We start from the raw sequence: 19,522 nt of genomic DNA on the forward strand, positions 1-19,522 counted from the left end.
TTCTTATATCCCAATATAGGGACTCAAGTATACAAGATGTTGCCATGTTTTCCTGGAATCCAACAGAACAAGGCTGTTGTGGGGCAGATAATTTTCAGCAGGCTCTCAAAGCATGTGGGATTTTACTAGTTATCCAGCCCTGTAAGATCCCCTCAGGGCTGTACGCTGCACAGTGTAAGTCAGGGATTTGAACTATGTAGCCCTCCAGATGTTGCTGGACTGCTATTCCTAGCAGGCCCAATCAGCATAGCTAATGGTGAAGAATGCTGGAAAGTCAAATTTTCCATCCCTGCTACCGGCAAACAACACTTCTGAGGAACAACAACAACAACAATATGAAATGAAATGAAATAAGCCAAGGATAAAAGGGGAAAGTGGGAGATGGTGAGAGAAACTGGGATATTTTATAAGCAGCTGAAAAAAATGGGACAGCAGAGGATTAAGTGGGACTGTCCCTGCCAAATTGGGAGAGTTAGGGATTTGGGAGAGTCTCACATTCCAGACCAAGCACTTTCCATTTAATTGATGATGGAATGTGAGAATTTTTATAAGTTCTTCTTGAAAATAAAAGCAACATCCGCTCCTCCAAATAAACTTGGAAATGCTCACTCAGCGGCCAAGCACAGACTTTCAAAACTCAGAAACACGAGGATGAGTTTGGACTATTTAAATTGAATCTCCCTCTAGAAAACCTCCACCACTTCTTGTCAAATTTGCCGTTTCAAAAGGGAAAGCACACTTCAACCTTACCTAAGAGTGAAGTGTATTGTGAGTTCCAACATCTTAAGTGGAGTGACTGGGACAAGTCAAAAAGCTGGCTTGCTTGGTTGCCAAATCTTTGGTAGCAACAAATTATCTAAATTAAAGAAAAGAAATTTAAGGTATGCTGTCCATTCCCCTTGACAGTGTAGATATGAATTTATAGAACTTTTGTCAGCAGAGAACTATTAAGCACTTGGCTGCAGAATCGTCCTTCTAAACACCCAAACTGCCACAAAACACTATGGTATGGGTCCTCCTCCCCATGCAATCTCTACCCCAAAAGCTCAACATTTCCCCCTTTTTCAGCCAAATGCTGGGACTGAATGACATACCAGGAACCCAAAGTGTGCGGCTGCAATGGGAACAGCTCCCTCCTGCTTCACAGTTGCTTTTAGTAACAGAGCATTCATCAAAGTTTATCACACAGGGGCTGATTTTGGCATTAAAGAGAGATGAAAGCGCATTTAAAGCATCCCACAAAGGAAGCAGAAATGGTGAGTAATTTCGTGAATGACTATCACACGCAATTGCACAGATAAAGTGATATCAGAAATGAATTTTTGCTGAAATCCCAAAAGTAAAAAGATGCGCATTAATGCTTTTTTGTGTCCATTATAATGGCAGGTTTTGTGCAATGTCGTGTGAAATCGTTATGCGTAACTACACGATTTTTCTGGGATATTCATGGGATAAACTCCCAGTCTCCTTCATGTGATAAACTCCTTAGAATAGGATTGTGACACACTTCTGCTTCTTTCAAGCAGATGGGGATGGTTTATAAGGAAATCCTAAAGATTATGCAGCTGCCTTTAGAGAAAAAGCAGCAGCGTGTGCAATTCTGGAAAATAAGGTAAGTTAGGTGAATGAAGGGGAATACAAAACTTTATAAAATAATATTTGAAGAATGAGGACACTTCTCAAGTCTACATGACTGGAAAGATGTTATTGTTTGGTAAATTTGAAGGCCATAGAAAATCCAGCTGGATTGGTTCAGTCAAGAAGCCACAGCCCCAAGTTTGCAAGACCTGTGTCAGTCTTTTAATAATTAGGTCTTTTGGAGCTCTTTCATTCATAGGTTGCCATAAGTCAAAGCTGATCTGATAGCACATAGAAGCAACAACAGATGGAGAAAGTGCAAAAAGAGAAGTTTACCCTCCTATCTTATAATCACCATTGATGACAAAATGTGAGTGGAGACAGGAAAATACAACTACTAACAAAAATTTTTTTTCCAGAGCACAAAGAAGATCTGCTTGAGGCTAATTTATGAGTCCTCTGCCTGAGTGCCAGGGTAATGTTCTTAAAAGCCCTTTCCTTTAAACATCATCAGCTCTAACAAATCTGTTGACATAATTCAAAGATATAGCCATGTTAGTCTGTAGAATCAGTATTTAGAAAGATCTTGTAGCACCTTTGAGACTAACAAATTGCTGCCAATTTCTTTCTTTCAGTTAGTCTCAAAGGTGCTACAAGATCTTTCTAAATCTGCTGACAGTAGGACAGCAAGGAGGGGCCATTCTAGCTTCCCTAACAAGAAAGCTCCAGAGCCTAAAGGCAACCAACAGGAAGGCCCTCTCTCATATACACACCAGCAAACAACATACTTTCTTTTCTTTTCTTTTGCCAGAACTTGTCTGGACTTACCTTCTCTTCTGTTTTTATTTCTTCATCTACTGTTGAACCATCACGGTATCCACAGCTCTGTTTTAATTTAGCAGATGGTTAGTAGTCTGGCTAATCAAGCAGAGCATCACTGGCAAGAGCAGGCTGTATTTTGGAAGTGTGGTTTCTATCTGGTTGGACTGGATTGGACTGGATGACCCTTAGGCTCTCTTCCAACTCTATGATTCCATGTGAAGAGTTGGAAGAGAGCCCAAGGGCCATCCAGTTCAATAACCCCTTGTCATGCAGGAATGCAAAATCAAAGCACTCCCAACAGATGACCATCCTTCCAGCCTCTGTTTAATAACATCCAAAAAAGGAGGCTCCACCACTCTCTGAGGCAGAGTGCTTCATTGTCTAACAGATCTTACGGTCAGGAAGTTCTTCCTAATATTGAAGTGGAATCTCTTTTCCTGTAGTTTGCATCCGCTGCTCTGAGTCCTAGCACAGAAAGCAAACTTGCTCCATCCTCAGCATGACATCCCTTCAGATATCTGAACAGGGTTATCAAGTCACCTCTTAACCTTCTCTTCTCCAGGCTAAACATACCCAGCTCCCTAGGCCACTCTCCATAAGACATGGTTTCCAGATCTTTCACCATTTTGGCCGCCCTCCACTTGACATGCACCAGTTTGTCAGCTGTTCGACAGTGGAACAAACTCCCTCGGAGTATAGTGAAGTCTCCTTCCTTAGAGGTCTTTAAACAGAGGCTGGATGGCCATCTGTCAGGGATGCTTTGATTTAGATTTCCTGCATGGCAGAATGGGGTTGGACTGGAATGCCTTTGTGGTCTCTTCCAACTCTATGATTCTATGAATTGTGATGCCCAGAACACAGTTAGCTTATTTTGGTCTGTACCATTCAAGCATCATGGCTTCCTTCAGTTAATCCAAGGGATAGCCATTCTGAGATTTTTTTTTTTGTTTGGCATCATCTCACAATATTTTCCAGTTTTTTTTAAAAAAAAATTATTACCCATCTTTCTCTCAAAACTGACTTGTAAGGAGATTCACAGCAAGATTAAGAAAGCTACAAACAATTCTGTAGGAAGAGGCTTTTAAAATCCATTCAAATATGCAAGGTAAATACTGCTTAGCTATACCCCCCCCCCTAAAAAAACCACCTTAAAAATGGAGCAGACACATTTCTTTACTGGAGTGCATTTCCCTCTGTTTTTCTCTCACACTTGAAAAACAAAAAGGAAGACGACAAAGGGTATCATACCTGGCAAAGAACTGCACATGACAAACCTTTAAAATGCTTCTCCCGGAGTGAGTCAAGAGCCGCTAAGAAACAAGACATTGAGCAAAGCAGATTACAAGCTTTCCAAATTATTGAAGGGTATGTCTTCCCTTGCCAGAGTCTGTCAGACCTCTGGAAAAACAACACTCTTTACAGAAATTAAGGCAGTTCTGCATGATTGACTTTGTGTTCTCAAATACAAGAGCAAAGAGAGATAAAGAGAGATCAATTATATTGTGCATATCAAATGCAGCTGCTGTGCTTTCAACATGCAAAGATGCTGAGTATTACATGAAAGAGCTGCTCCTTGTGGAGATAAAAACTGCTAGAACTGGTTTGTTGAGTTTAAGGAGAAAAGAGTGTGCTGGTAACCTTTTGGGGATATACTGTGTCCCTCTCTTTGGCCATCTCATGCAGCCTCTGGTCATGCCAACCAAAGTCTAACATACTCACAAGCATTAGGGATATGAATCATCTCTTATTTTGTGCTCACAGACAAGAATGACTAATTTCAAACATTTGTCCCTCACTAGGCAAGATGATGAGATTTATATATAATCTTGCCTAGGAGTTTATCACACTGGGGCTAATTTTGGCATTAAAGAGAGATTAAAGTGCATTTAAAGAATCCCACAAATAAAGCAAAAATGGCAAGTAATTGCGCAAATGATTATCACGTGCAATTGCAGAAATAAAGTGATGTCGGAAAGTGATTCAGTCACTGGAATCCTGAAAGTAAAAAGATGTGTATTAATGCTTCTTTGTGACCGCCTCATAATTCTCATAGTTACCCAATTTTTCAGAGATATTCACGGGATAAACTCCCGATCTCCTTCATGTGATAAACTTCCTAGTGAGGGGAAAAAAGCTTATGAAATTGCTTAAACTTAAGGATTTTTTTTTGCCAAAAATCGGTGCAAAAATGTATAAAAAGTATATTTGTTGCACAAAAAATAATTTTGCAAAAAAAAGGTTTTGAAATGAAAAAAAAACTTACAAAAACATTTGCACTTGATTCCTTTAAATCTCTTATTTTCATCTTGCAGTTCTCTCTAATTCCACTTGCCTGCCTTGTGCCTTACCCAGCATCCTTTCCAGGATATATATATATATATATATATATATATATATATATATCTATTCCAGAGAAAGAAAGAAGTGAATGAGCATGTGAAATGCATCTGCTAACTTAAATTTATCCAAATGCAATACGTCACTCCTTTCAGTGCAGGAAATGGGAACTGAAGTGACAGAGGTATAGGGCTGGCATGTGTCCCTTATTAAAAGGGATGTCCCCATTTGATGGTTATAAAACCTTTTCTAGACTGAACAAGGTGCCCTTCATAAACAATGTGTGCATCACGTAATTTATGAATGTGGTGAGTATGATAATATTACATACAAATGCATGCCTGGTAAATTGAAAACAATGCTTTCATGCGACATTTAGGTAGAACACAAACTTGTTAAGAACTTCTTCCTCATTCTCAATCCTGTATGTTATCTGTCCCCTATTGCTATTTTGAAAATCTATGTAAGTATTTGTGATACTTACTGCTTTGGTCTTTAGTTTTCTGTTCCAGCAGCTGACACAAATGTGTTAAGTTGATGTTTGCACTCTGGAGGTTGCCTTGCTCAGCAAGGCACTCTTCCAAATTCGTTTGCAGAGAACTAGCTTCCTCTTGAGCCCTGTGAAAGTTGTTCTCCAAATCCTTAACCTGGGAGAACAGCAGAAGGGTCAACAAAGACTTTGAAAGTTCTCAGCAGTAGACCTCTCATAACTGAAACCAAAAACACATCCGTTGTCATTCCGGAAGCTGTTTGTGCCTGATGCACTTCTGCATTTTGACACTTGTAGGTTCTGCTCATTTCTCAAACCTGATGTCTGTGTGCCAAGCAGATTCTTTCCTGTGCAAAGCCAACTCCCCCTACACACATACTTGACTTTTATCTTCCTCTGCACTCAGGCTTTTGTAAGTTTGAGATGAAGACACATGTTCTGCTTTTCGTAACACAGGATGCACTAGGCAAGAACTACTTTGCTGGTCTTCATGAAGCTCATCCCTTCTGAAACATCACAGATGGGATGATGGACCTCATGTAAGAGTATTATGCTAAAGTATGTTGGTACCTTTGGCCCCACATTTATGCCTTCAGTCCTACCCATCACTGGAATGCAGCCACTGATAACACCTGGGGCTAAGATAAGAACACTAGCTCTCTTTGACAGAGAAGGCTAAAGACCTTGTAAAACTGCAAGTCCCAGGATTCCATAGGATGGAGCTACAGCACTTAAAGTGGTGTCAAACTACATTATTTCTACAGTGTAGATGCAAATGAAGCATTCTATACTACACAATTATAGTTATATGATTCCACTTTAACTGCTCTGCTTCCATCTTATGTAATCCTGGGGTTTGCACTCTAGGGAGGGGCATCTAGCATTCTCAGCCAAAAAGTTCAAAAACTACAAACCTAAGGATTCTCATAGGATGCTGCCAGGGCAGTTAAAGTGGAATCACAGTGTAGTCTGAAAGGCCCCACCATGATAATCAATCAGGTGCCTATGGGAAGCCTACAGGCAGCACTAGGGTGGCCATTTATGACTGCAATGTCTTTCCCTTTGTGATTTTGTTTCCACGTCTAACTTCCACTGCTAGCTCATGGCCTTCAAAGGCTTCTCCCCCAATGTTCCTACATGCTTCATCTCAAAAGGGATAGAGGGCAGCCAGGTAAAGCACACAACATACTTAAATACCTACCTTTTTGTGGGCATCCTCCACTTGTTTTGTTGCTTCCTGAAGTGCCAGTTTTAAGATGCCCACTTCTGAGACCGCATTCTCTTTCAGTTGTTTGACTGATTCTAGGTCTTCCTCCCTTGCGGACAATAAGAAGCAAGTCACATCTAGTTATTTTTTTGGGGGGGGGGGGGGGGGGGGGGCATTATGGGCCTGAATAAAAAAGAGCTGAAAAATGGGCAAGATGGCCAACTGTACCCACTACAAGTTTTGGAGCGGGGGTGATATTATGGAATACTGGGGGTTCAGACCACACCAGGTGACACTAATGGGAGGTGGTGACACCACTACTCCCCAAATATTTGTCTTTTGGCAGAAATGGGCTGTGGCATTCAATAAAATTTAAAACCTTCATTTTAAAAAAATTAAATAATTTTTTAAAATAAAAATTTAAGATTTTCATTTTTAAAAAAATAATTTTTGAAATTCTTTTTCTTTAAAAACATCATATCTTACCAAATGTTTAACCACATGAACCTACGCATACGTAAATACATGTAGGTCATGCACATGATATTGTAATTTAAAGGTATGTCAGAACTATTGCTATCACATCCAGCGATATATGGGAATTATAACCTATGATTATAACATTAGTACCAAAACATTATTAAAGATTCTGTTTGGAGATGTACGAGAGGAGGTCAAATGAGAGGTGAGATTATGAGTTACCACATCAGGTGACCCCAACCCTAGCGACACTACTATTTTTTGGGGAGAGGGGAATGTAAGTGACTAATTATTTGGCTAACACATTTCTTGGTTGGAATAAGGAGCTTTTGAGGTTGTAATAGATGTGAAAGCCCCCTCCACCTCTGCAAAGGAATCCAGGTGGTTAAATGCCTGTACTGCAGCCACTCACTCACAAACCACAAAGTTGTGCGTTCAATACCAGCCAGGGGCTCAGGGTTGACTCAGCTTGTGCAGCTTGTTGGGGGCTTGTTGGGGGCAATTAGTTTACAATTTGTAAACCACTTAGTACATCGGTAAGCAATATAGAAATGTACTTGCTATTGCTATTCCTACTGTTATCTACTTCTGCTATGGGCTATCAGCAGTTTCTTGACAAGTCATATGAAGAAATATCCTCAGGACAGCCCATGTTAATACTTCTGTTCACAGAAACCTGACTGGAAACTCTGAACAGTATAAAAACTTCCCCCAATATAAAAAAATGCTTGACAAATTGATGATCATGCTACCTACACACAGAAAGATGAGAGAAAAATACCTGGAGGAAAGTGCTCTCTTTAAGTGGAGCTGTTCGGTTCTCATTCTCCTCAGGTTTCCTGCCATCTTTATAAACTCTTTGTCCAAGGATTCCTTTTGCGAATTCAAGAGATCAAGTTTCTCAATCCAGATGGTTCTTTTATCCCCCAGGCTGTCTATGATATCCTGTATTGGCATATTAATCAAGGATGAAAAATGCATTTATTGTTTCCCTTGGAATGCATCTACACTTAACTGCCATGGTGCTATCCTACAGAATCCTGGGATTTTGAAGTTTGGTGAGGCACCAGCACTCTTTGGTAGAGAAGGCTAAAGACCTTGTAAAACTACATATCCCAGGATTCCATAGGATGGTGCTACAGCACCTGAAGTGTCAAACTGCATGATTTCTGGGGTAGATGACCCCTTGGTTAGAAGAAGCAGCTTCTCATCCAGCACTCTATGTCCCACTGTGCATGTACATACACTGATAAATGTACATAAATAACATCTAATTCATTTATTTACTTCAGCAGTGGGCCATATTTTCACAGCAGCAATTGTCTCAGGGCCACATGATGATGACAGTGGAGAGGGCCAGAAACAGAACTTGGAAAAAACAGTTTGCTGGACTAAGGAGATTATCAGATGGGGAATGAGACATCCTTGTCCCATCCTTTTGCCGTTCTCAGAGCATGATCTCGAAAAGATTTTTATACGATATCATGTTTATCCAGACATTATCCCATCTGGAAAGCACAACTGACTGTGATCGCACAAAAGACTTTCAAACAACGTCATGCAAATCCTGTCATTGAAGCAGCATTGCCTGGCATTTTTGTATTAATAGGAGTTTGCTTCAATGACGGAACAATAGCACTACAATCTGAATGCCTTTTGCGGGATTGCAGTCAAAGATGGGATAAGGACAGGGGAGTCATCTCGTCCTTATGCCATCCCCATGTGATAATCACCTAAAACTCCCCCCCAATATCCAGCCTAGGACTAGAGGATTGTGGGAATTACAGTTGAAAACAACACCTTCTATGCTTCAATCAGAGTCCCCGACTTCTCTAGATTATTCCCCTAAACACTATTTATTTCTCTCAAATGACACACACAGAGCCCCAGAGAGCCTGTATGCCAATCTCTCTTCTTGAGGTACAGGAAGAAATGGTATATGCCTGGAGAGGCATAAAATGAAAAGCCACAGGTTGCACACCTATGAGTAAACAAGTTTTGTGTTAGGTGCCTGAATGATTCCAATGCTCCTACAAGGTTTTCCTGGCAGGATTTATTCAAAGGTTTGTTATTGCTTTGTATGACTAGGTCAAAGCCACCCAGTCAGTTTCCAAGGCTGACCATGGACTAACTCCTGTCCCCCTGTCTTAGTACAACATGCAAACCATTACACCATGCTGGCTTTCCTACAAAAGTAACTAGATACTATAGGCTGAGAATAGAGCAAGGTATGACATGCTGTATCTTAGTCCATCAAAAAGCAAATACATCTTGCTTGTAACCCTGTGGTGTTTACATCTAATTTCTTCTCATAGCAGTCTTGCATTCTTTCTTCAGAGTTTGTTGCCCAAAGTAGAGTCAGCCTGGTCAATTCTTCCATTTCTAAAAGTTCTGCTTGCTGTAAAGAAAGGACAAGATTTGTACAAATTGAGAGATACCCAGGATCAAGTGGTCTTATACATGCACATGCATGCAATGAACTCTGAATAGGTCATACACATTTAAATTTCTGAGGCACATATATCTGAGGAAATCTTGCTGTGAGAGAATAAATATGTGGAATACACACTCTCATTTAAGGACTAGTTGGCTCATTGGTAAGCCATAGTGTGTTGTAGAGAAGGGGAGAATGAAACAACTTAACTGGAGAACTGAACAGGAAATACTCCATGCTGCAACACAGACTGCTTCACCTAAGTATTAGGAAGAACTTCTTGATGATAAGAGCTGTTCAACAGTGAAATACACTACTTTGGAGGCTGGTGGGATCTCCTTCTTTGAAGGTTTTTAAACAGAGGCTGGGTGGCCATCTGTCCAGAGTGCTTTGATTGTGTTTTCCTGAATGGCAGAATTGAGTTGGACTGGATGTCTTTTGTGGTCTCCTCCAACTCTCTGATTCTATGATAGCATTGTAGACCCCTCTTGTACAATACTAAATAACATTCAAAGATATATCTGTGATAGTCTAAATCAGTATGTGAAGAGATCTTGTAGCTCTTTTAAGACAAACTGAAAGAAAAGAAGTTGGCAGCATGAACTTTTGTAAACTTAAATCTACTTCCTCAGATGCATTTGGTAGAAGCACACTTAAGTCTACGAACGCTCACGCTGCCAACTTCTTTCTCTGAGACTCCAAGATGCTAAAAGAACTCTTTAAATATTAAATTGACCTTGTTGAGAAAACAGGGGTGGGCAACTGCCAGGGATTGAAAGGCCATGCTCCTATGTCCCCATTTCCGCCCCATAAAAGCATAGAATTATAAATCTGGAAGGAACCACTCGGGCCATTTAGTCCAGCCTCTTGCCATGGAGGAATACACAACTATAGCTTTTCTGAGAGATGTGCATGCAACCTCTATTTAAAGACCTCCAAAGAAGGAGAATCTACCACCTCTGAGGCAGTCAATTCCACTGCTGAACAACTCTCACAGTAAAGAAATTCTTTCTAATGTTTATGTGCAATGTCTTTTTTTGTATTCTCAAGGTGTTTAAAACTTTTTTAAAAACTACTTTCTTTGGTTTCCATGCCTCTTGAGAGGGGTGAGGAGCAGATTTGCCACATGTCTGTCCCTGCAAGGCTGTTTGAGGCCTCAGAGAGGCTTTAAAACAACAACAGAAAGTCAACCTGCCAATCTAAAGTGTCCCTCCAAAATAATTTTAATAACAGAATTGGGGGATGCTGGAATGGCTCCAGGACTTCAAAGATGGTTGTGAGGAGGGCTTAACATGTGTCCCATAAGCTGCACTTTCTCCATCTTTGTGTAAAGGGCAAGAGAAGAAAGACTACAAAAATAAGAGAGAAGATAGCAGAAGTATCATGTTCAGATTATGAAGCAATCAAATGACTTTTTCACTTGGTTAATTCCATTGTCAGCACCAGTCCATTTGTACCAGGTCTTGGATAGTAGCCTTAAATTTTTCTCCCACTTGCTCTGGTCCTTGCAGGAGTAGCGAGACGTCCCTGTCCCGGGTTTCATCCAGTGCAGTCCATTCAATTCCAGGAACCTTCAAGAATAACAACAAAAGGACAGCCATGTTGCACAACTGACTCCATGCATCAACAGGGTCACCATGAGTCGAGGGTAGTTTACAACAACAACTGGCCAATGGCTTCTGTGGACTTAAACCTTGGCATTCCAGTTGTGTTCATAAATAGGGGGAAATATTGGGAGGTAACACAAACAGAACAAAAAGCCATCAAAATAAAACTTGACAATAAATATTGCATGGCAGAAGACCAGTAGATGAATCTGTTTTTGATCTCCATGCTGCCAACCCTCTAGCTAACCATTTCCTGAGAAACTGTGGCATGGAAGGTGGAAAAGGAAAATGTAAAAAGCAAACACAGGGCAGGATCCAACAAAAAACAACAACAGCTAGTTTTATATTTGTAAAAGGGTGGTTTCTCAGACAGCTATGGTTCAGTGCTGACCTATATTGAGCAAAAGAGAGGAAATAGGTTGCAATATTTTTTATTTAAAAAAGCTTTTCAAGAGTGTGGCACTATAAAGACTAACACATTTTCAATGTGCTTTACTTTGTTTTAACTTTCTGTTTTAACAGAATTATTTACCTGTTGACCCTAAGCTGATCTGCCTTGGGTCCTGTGAGGGTGAAAGGCAAGATATTAATTAATTAATTAGGCTCTTGTGCTAAAGAACTTCAAAAACCTCAGATGCTTTTAGAGATGCCTTATGGAACCCTGAGATAAGATTCATACTGTTTGAATGTTGTTGTAGTGGTGATAGTGGCTGTATGTCTCCCAGTTGTTTCTGACTTATGGCAACGCTAAGGCGAATGTGGCTGAAATATCCTAAAGGCACCAGATTTTGTCTGATCTTGGAAGCTGGACAAAATATTTTATAGGCATTTTGAATGAATAAAATGTTGAAAACGCTCATCATGCCATGATTTTATCAATCCTAATTGTTTGGGGTTTTTTTAAGTAACAGAATTAATGGAAAAAATATCAACCTATGCAACAAATTACTTTTCCAGACTGCAATGAGTAATGACAATGGGTTAATTTTCAAGCACTATAACCAACAACAGAAAAGATTTTCTCTTTAAATTGTAACTTTCCAAGTTCTAGTCTCCAGTTTTCTCATCCTCTGAACAAGATTTCCCACCTCGGATTGTCCTTGAGCAAGATCCAGTTCACATTGCAGGGAGTTGGTACTTTCAATGATGCTGTTGTTGAACTTGTACATTAAGGGGAAGTTTATCCCATTCCTAGCAAATAAGATAAAGAATTAAGTATCTATTGCTCAAAAAGAACCACTGTGGAGATTGCCAAATCTTTCCCTCAGAGCCCAGAAATACTCACGAAATAAGCTCCTGTTGCATTTGCTGAATGTTGTTCACCAGTTTATTTTTCTCTACACGCAAAGTCTAGAAAATCACATCCAAAATAAAAAATCTCTTAACACAGGACCTTCAGGCAAGGAGCGGGAAACCTCACCTTCTCCCTCCAGCCCCTGAGGAAAATACTGCAACCATACCTCTATTACTGAGGTGTATTCCTTAAGAGTAGACTTCAGTTCCTGGATATCCAAGTCCTTCTGTAAATTGTTAAAAGTCAGAAATATAGAACCAGAAGACAACTGAAAAGACTCCTCCATTCAGTTTTTGGAATTCAAATTATTCCTACTCTGATGATTCAAGATTGTGTGTATGTATGTGTATGTGTAAGAGGAGCTGAACTTTTCTGTAGTTGAAGCTATTTGATGAGTATTGAAGATCAAATGATGATTGCTTGAAAAAGCATCAACAGCTTTTCTGGACCTAGAGTTCCCAGAATTCCCCACCTCCCAGCCAACACTGGGGGATGGCCACAATATGGCCACTTTCTATACTGGCTGGGAAATTCAGGAAGGTGTCTTGCTCAGTGTAACTCTCCCAAGTTCGGACAGGGGCTAACAACATATATAACTCTGATCCTGTCCCTTAGTAGCCCAGGAAAGTGTGAATCTCTTAGAAGTTTATCACATGGGGAAATCCCATGTAGAAACAGGAGTTTCAGTCAGAAAAAAACCCACAAAAGCAGGTTGATTTTCACATGACATCGTTGTTAAAGAGGTGCTAACCTGAACAGAAAGTAGACAAAAGCTGCTCCTTTTTACTTTTGGAAAATCCCAAAAGTAAAAAGGAGTGGCTCTTGTCTACTTTCCATTCAGGTTAACACCACTTTAATAAAACGATGAGTGTGAAAATCAACCCGCTTTGCTGGTCCAGCTTTTAAAACCCGTTTTTGCATGGGATTTCCCCCATGTGATAAACTCCTTAGAAAATGCAGACCAAATGAAATTTTCGAGCATCCTTAGTACAGAATCAAAACATTTATGCATCACTATCTCCTACCTACTTAGAGTAGCAGTGAAGACTCTGGCTGCATCTACACTGCAGAATGAATGTAGTTTGACCCTACTTTAACTGCCATGCCTCCATGCTAGGGAATTCTGGGATTTGTAGTTTTGTGAGACATTTAGCCTTCTCCATCAGAGAGCTCTGGTGCCACAACAAATTACAAATCCCAGGTTCCACAGGATGGAGACATGCCAGTTAATGCAGTCTCAAATTGCATTATTTCTGCAGTGTGGCAGCAGCCTATGATGTCAATGGGGTGGGCAACCCACTCCTCATCTTAGCATAAATTTTAAAGGCACTAGCCAAGGTGATGAATATATTTGGGGGACCAGGTTCAGCTCCTCAGGCAGTATTTTTGGACTACAATCCAGAACAAATTCATTACCCCACTGACAGTACTTCCACCAGCCTCCTCTACTAACAGCAGCATCTCTATGTTCTAGGCAAACACCTTTTCCTGGCCTTGCTCCTTGAGATGTTTTGAGAGGAGACGCCAAAAACATAAACTGGAATCTTAGACACACAAAGCATGTGCACTCACACAAACCCTTCCTAACACACCTTAGATCAAAACAATTCACCCAAATGTAGAGGGCTACCAGGCTGAACAGAGCTTATAAACTTTACATTTTGGACTACAATTTTCAGTGTTTTTCAGTCAACATGAAGAGTGATCAAGAATAGTTGGGAAATTATTTGAGGAGCTGTACTACAAACATGCAGTTTTACTGAGGTCTGAGAAACTCATACTGTAAAAGAAGCAGATTCATCCTAGAATCTGGTACTGAGAGACCAACTGCTGCTGAATATGGAGGTTTTACAACCTAGACTGCAATAAATATGCCCACAGCAAAGAAAGAACAAGTATGACACAAGTGTGGGTTCTCAGACACACCTTAATGAACAGACACAGGAATGGATTATTATTGCACCAACAGTAAATGCTACCTTCATAGTGTTAACTGTGCTTTCCTTTTTGTCAGTAATTCAAATTATCTGCAGGTGTTTGGAGCAGGAAGAAGGCAAAACTATGCAAAAGCAGACTCAGCCAGAGCAAGGCTTCAGAACACAGCAAAGGTTTGCAAACAGAGGTATTTTTGAACAGCTGATCCCTGTGTTTTTGCAAACCTCTAGTTTGATCCAGTGTAGCTTTGGACATGTGACAGCATTATACCACTAGACAACACTGGCGGGATACAAAACGCCATTTAGTACGTATAGGATACGTACTAGGGTTAGGAAGGGGCGGTGCTTCCGCACCCCCCTAACCCTAGTACGTATCCTATACATACAAGATGGCGGCGCACCTTCTACATGGGCGCCGCCATCTTTACGTACTGGACACATAACGTCCAGACGTGTCGCGGCACCTATGGCGTCGCGAGTCCGCGCCAGGCGCCTCGCGACGTCATAGAGGCGCCGCAAGAAGAAGCTCCGAAATGGAGCTTCTTTTTTGCTCCGCGCGGGAGTCGCGCGGTTTGGCTGCTGCGGCTTCCACACGGAGCAAATGGCGGCGCCGGTTTGTACCCCGCCACTGTTAGCCAATCAGAGTTTTACCCTTATGAGGAATTAGTAGAACAAGTTTTCAAAGGTGTGAAGAAATAGAAGCCCCCCCCCCCCACAGTTAAATGCTCCTCTTTCTATGTAAAGGCAGCATAGGATTGGATGAAATATGCTGTACCTGCTTCAAGGAACCATAATTACATTTTTGTTTCAGCTTTCTGACAAAGGGGAAGGTGTTCCATATGTAGACCAACCAATCCTGATAAGCAATATAAGGGATTTTCAAGACATTAAGCTATCTCATCAAGGAAATGGCCAATCTTTGTGAGAAAATTTGCATTTTATGTCCCCCCCCACTTTTTTTGCAAAGGTTTTGTCATCACACAAAAAGTTCATTTTATTTTTTTGCAAATATGTGAGGGGCTAATACAAATATGTGTGGTACATTTGCATTCTGCGTGAATTTTTTGAGCAGAAATATCCTGAATCAGTTAAAAGATGTACAAAACCTTCACTGATCTCACCTAGCACAGCAAACATTTTTTGCTATCCCATGCAAGCATAATTAAGTGAAGATTTGCATCTCTGATGGTAACAGATTAGTCACATTCTTGAAGCTGGCAAATATAATCAAGGAATATCAGTTTCATGATATTCTTGACTGAATTGACTGCAATAAGAACTTTTTGGAAAACTGCTGCCTTCAAGGGCTTTTTCTCTCAGTAGACTCACACCATCTAGAGTCAACAAGTAGCTAGTGCAGAACATAAGGAAGACACCTTTTACTACCTACTTTCTCTCCTGACATGTCACTGGCTTCTGGATGTTTGGGAAGATGATAATGCAAAGGGGTAACCATTATGACATTTGCACATTCAGATTGCTTAAATGCTACCCAGTAGCTATCATTTGGACTATATGCATTTTTATTACCATTTTCTGCCCTTTACTAAGCTGCCTTGAGAAAGGCAAGATATAAATACAGATCTGAAAACATTTCTTTTCACACAGTGGCACTGTGGTAAATTTCTCATCTATAGCAATACCCACATGCGAAAATCCCAAAGTGCAGGTGTCTGTGTTGGTCTAAAACAATTTCCAGCAGTTGTTATCTCTACAAACAACCCCCCCCCGCCCCAATATTTTGAGTTACAACAGAGATAGCTTATAACAATGCAATATTGCTGGGAAATTCCATTGTCCCTCCAATTACTGTAAAAATTGCCACTAAACTATTGAAGGGATAGAAGATGTCATAGTCCCTGCTAACTAGAAAGTCCCATGGCTTCAACCCTACAAGCCATCTATCTAGCAAAACTGGCTCTGCAGCATCACCACAATAACTACTAACCTTAAGGAGGGATGCATCCTTGCTCCCCAGCATGTTTTCATACAAATGCACTTGCATCTGGGAAGGAGGAACAAACAAAAATCAGCAAGCATCTCAGACACATCCAACAGCATATGCATCTAATGGAGAGCAACCAACACATAGCTGAAACACATTCCCAGAGTGTATCTACACTGGAGAATTAATACAGTTTGATACCACTTCAACTGCCATGGCACCACCCTACAGAATCATGGGATTTGTAGTTTCCTGAAGTACCAAGAACTCTTTGGCAGAAAAGGCTAAAGACCTTGTAAAACTACAAATCCCAGCATTCCATAGGCTTAAAATGGTGTCAAACTGCATTATTTTGACAATGTGGATGCATACTAAGCCATACAGGAAGAAGAGCAAAGTATGTCAAAAGGAAGATAAAAGTTAAAGCTAAAAGCTCTAGGCTAGGGATGGAGAAAACTTTTTTTAGTGCAAGAATAGTTTCCTGTACAGAAAATGTACAGAAAACACTGTGGGTCTTCACAGGAAAAAAAAAAAAATCTTCCACAGCACTTTGGGATGTTAGAAAACAGAGACAATCCTGCAGAAGAATCTTCATTTTCTCCCAAGGTAGAGTGAAAACAACCATAGTTATCCAACCACAAATACAAGTCAAAGATTTATATCCCTATCAGAGATAGTGGGACCTATACTCTGACAATATCTGGAAACTCAGTGCCTTAATCTGCCTTAATCTGTACACTCCATGATTCTGGATGCCTGGTAAATATAACTGGCACTGAAAATATTGCATTCAACCCTTTTTTTTACCCCACAAAGCCAAAATTGTAGAAACCACTTGCCTGGAGTTCAGCTACATTTCTGGACAACTCCGCAATCTTCTTCTCAAGACCATCTGAATCCAGAGCATTCCTGATGTTCTAGATTAAAGCGCATATCATGTGTTATGCACAGCTAAATTAGATAGCAAAGTTTGCCAAATGCTGTGCAGCTGGTCAGAGAAAAGAGTATAAGAGGTTATGTTCCTACCTCCTCTTGTAGAGATGAAATCTTGAGAATGAGGACCTGATTATCTTTTTCCTGGACAGAGGGGGGAGGGGGAGAATGAAATTACAGGGAAGAGAGAGGAAAAATAGAGTGATGCTACTCAAAGAGATGTTTCCATCATTTATAGATTACCTAGGGTCAATATAAACAAACTCCATGTGGATACTGAATTCTTAATTCCTTTGAGCAAATTCAGAGCCATTAGAACACCCCAATGCACTGGCATCAGTGGCATCACTAGGCTGTGGCATTCATGCTGAAATGCTGAAGAGATGAGGCTCAGTGGGAGGGAAAATTAGAAGCCTCAGCATTGTTGTTTTTTAAATTAAAATTTAAAAAGTTAAAGTCAAAGAAATTAAGAACCATTTACATCTGAGTTTATGTAAAACATGTATTAACTAAATCAAGGTTTTAGGGGGGAAGGGATGCATAACATAGTATTATATATATTATGCTTAATTTAAGCAACATCTCTGTTTTCTGTTTGTTTGTTTGTAATTTTAAAGGATGAATAAAGATTGTATTTAAAAATTAAAATTTAATTCTTTTTTAAAAATTAAAAAAATATTTTTTTAATTTTTTAAAAAACATTATTTTAAAATTTTCTTTAAAAACATCACATTTTCTCACATTTTCATTTTAATCACATGAAACTATGTATATGTAAATACATTTAGGCTGTGTGCCTCATGTTATAAATTAAAGGTATAATTTTAATTCTGCTAGTTGTTTAGGTCACTGCTGTTAACATGACATTCAGTGATATACAGGAATTACGATGTATGAGTAACATTAGCACAAAAAACTGGACTAAGGATTTTGTATGGTGTGGCATGGGAGTAGATGAATGTGTGTGTGTGTGTGTGACACCATGAGTTACTGCAACAGGGAACACCAACGCTAGTGATGCTACTGATTGGCCTCCCAAGCCAAAAGGAGTCTTCATCCCACCACTTCAATGTGAGACATATCATCCTGCCTCCAGAATTTGGACCACTGGCCATGCTGGCTAGGGCCTTGTCCACATTGGTGAGGATACTCCAGGGGCAGCCCAGAGTATCCTGGCCCCACAGTTGCCCTGACCTGCCACCGTTTCCTCAGCATCCATTTCCTCACTGCAGCGACTATGTGCACAGCACCAAGTGCTGGGCCATCAGGTGCATCTGCCACCATTATGGGTTGCTCATTTATGTGGTCAGAATGATGTACCCAGCGAGGGTCACATGCTGGGCACCTCATTGAAGATTTTCACACTGGTACTTACTGTGGATTAAACGCCGGTAAGATGTCCCTGAAGCGCAAGGGTATGAAAGCTGGTTGCACATCTGAAACATCAATGAAGTGCCCCCTCGCCTCTACCATTCTTGAATCATTCACAGAGCAGCCATTTCCTAATAATGGGAACTTTGCGTTAATAGGAAATGGCTGCTCCGCAAATGATTCAAGGATGGTAGAGGCGAGGGGACGTTTCACTGACACTTCAGAAACACGACTGGCTTTCACACCCTCACACTTCAGGGATGTTTTACCAGCACTTTACCAGTGCTTAACCCACGGTAAGCACTGGTGTGAAAATCTTCATTATGACCTCAGCTACCCACAGATGTGGTGGATGCACAAGGTGGTCTAATGGGATGCCCATGCAGAGAGCCACTGCTATGATGCTGGATGATCCAGAGCAACAAGCAACTTATTTTCATTCATTTTAGCTTTGTTATGCCCTGGTTCTTGAGTGGGACATGCTGGATATTGTCCAGTCTGTGCACCGGAACCAGGGTTTGAGTAACACATTATCCAAAGGGGATGATGCCATAATGGATGGGAAACAGGCCTTTTGGTCCATTCAGATGAGGCCTAGGACAAATGTTCCCAGGTTATGGGGTTGCTTCTCCTCTGTCTCTTTCATCTGGGCTCACTGACACCATTTATAAACCTGGCATGAAACACAAATGAATGCACCATATGAGAGATTTACTTGTTTTAGAATCAATATCTGATTCTCAGTTACATGAAATAGTTTAGCTTGTGCAAATTAAGGACTGATATTTATTATATTTATTTATAGTTTTCTTGAATTCCACTTTGTTATTTAGATGTCAAGGATTATTTGTTCATTTTTTTCCATTTGTCTTGAGTTAAAAAAAACCTTGATGCAAACAAAGCCTTGCATTTCATTTTATGTATAAAAATTATAATGCTTGAAACCAAGCATATTTCTATACGTAGCAGATTGTACATGCATTTGAATTTCAATGATCCAGACTCTGTAATGTGTAATACCAGTACAGAGTCTGGAGTCTGGAACTGGATAGAGTACACCATCCAGTTTAGAAAGAAAGGCTACTTC

At 40.3% G+C, this 19,522-nt stretch overlaps 2 protein-coding genes across 2 annotated transcripts in view; both read right to left on the reverse strand.

The window, feature by feature from the left end:
• Positions 1–19,522, reverse strand: part of USP6NL (USP6 N-terminal like) — a 681,049-nt gene that overhangs the window by 440,091 nt on the left and 221,436 nt on the right. The window lies entirely within an intron of this gene.
• IRAG2 (inositol 1,4,5-triphosphate receptor associated 2) overlaps positions 1–19,522 on the reverse strand; it is a 48,457-nt gene that overhangs the window by 24,309 nt on the left and 4,626 nt on the right. The window contains exons 5-18 of the mRNA XM_042469869.1: positions 17,158–17,208; positions 16,971–17,048; positions 16,135–16,191; positions 12,416–12,475; positions 12,241–12,305; positions 12,044–12,146; positions 10,806–10,919; positions 9,211–9,312; positions 7,696–7,859; positions 6,429–6,543; positions 5,222–5,384; positions 3,649–3,710; positions 2,407–2,463; positions 751–856 (exon numbers count right to left, since the gene is read on the reverse strand). Coding sequence (XP_042325803.1) covers positions 751–856; positions 2,407–2,463; positions 3,649–3,710; positions 5,222–5,384; positions 6,429–6,543; positions 7,696–7,859; positions 9,211–9,312; positions 10,806–10,919; positions 12,044–12,146; positions 12,241–12,305; positions 12,416–12,475; positions 16,135–16,191; positions 16,971–17,048; positions 17,158–17,208 — 1,297 coding nt within the window. The remainder of the gene's footprint in view (positions 1–750; positions 857–2,406; positions 2,464–3,648; positions 3,711–5,221; positions 5,385–6,428; positions 6,544–7,695; positions 7,860–9,210; positions 9,313–10,805; positions 10,920–12,043; positions 12,147–12,240; positions 12,306–12,415; positions 12,476–16,134; positions 16,192–16,970; positions 17,049–17,157; positions 17,209–19,522) is intronic.

The sequence above is a fragment of the Sceloporus undulatus genome, chromosome 5, assembly GCF_019175285.1.
Source record: "Sceloporus undulatus isolate JIND9_A2432 ecotype Alabama chromosome 5, SceUnd_v1.1, whole genome shotgun sequence".
Lineage (NCBI taxonomy): Eukaryota > Metazoa > Chordata > Lepidosauria > Squamata > Phrynosomatidae > Sceloporus > Sceloporus undulatus.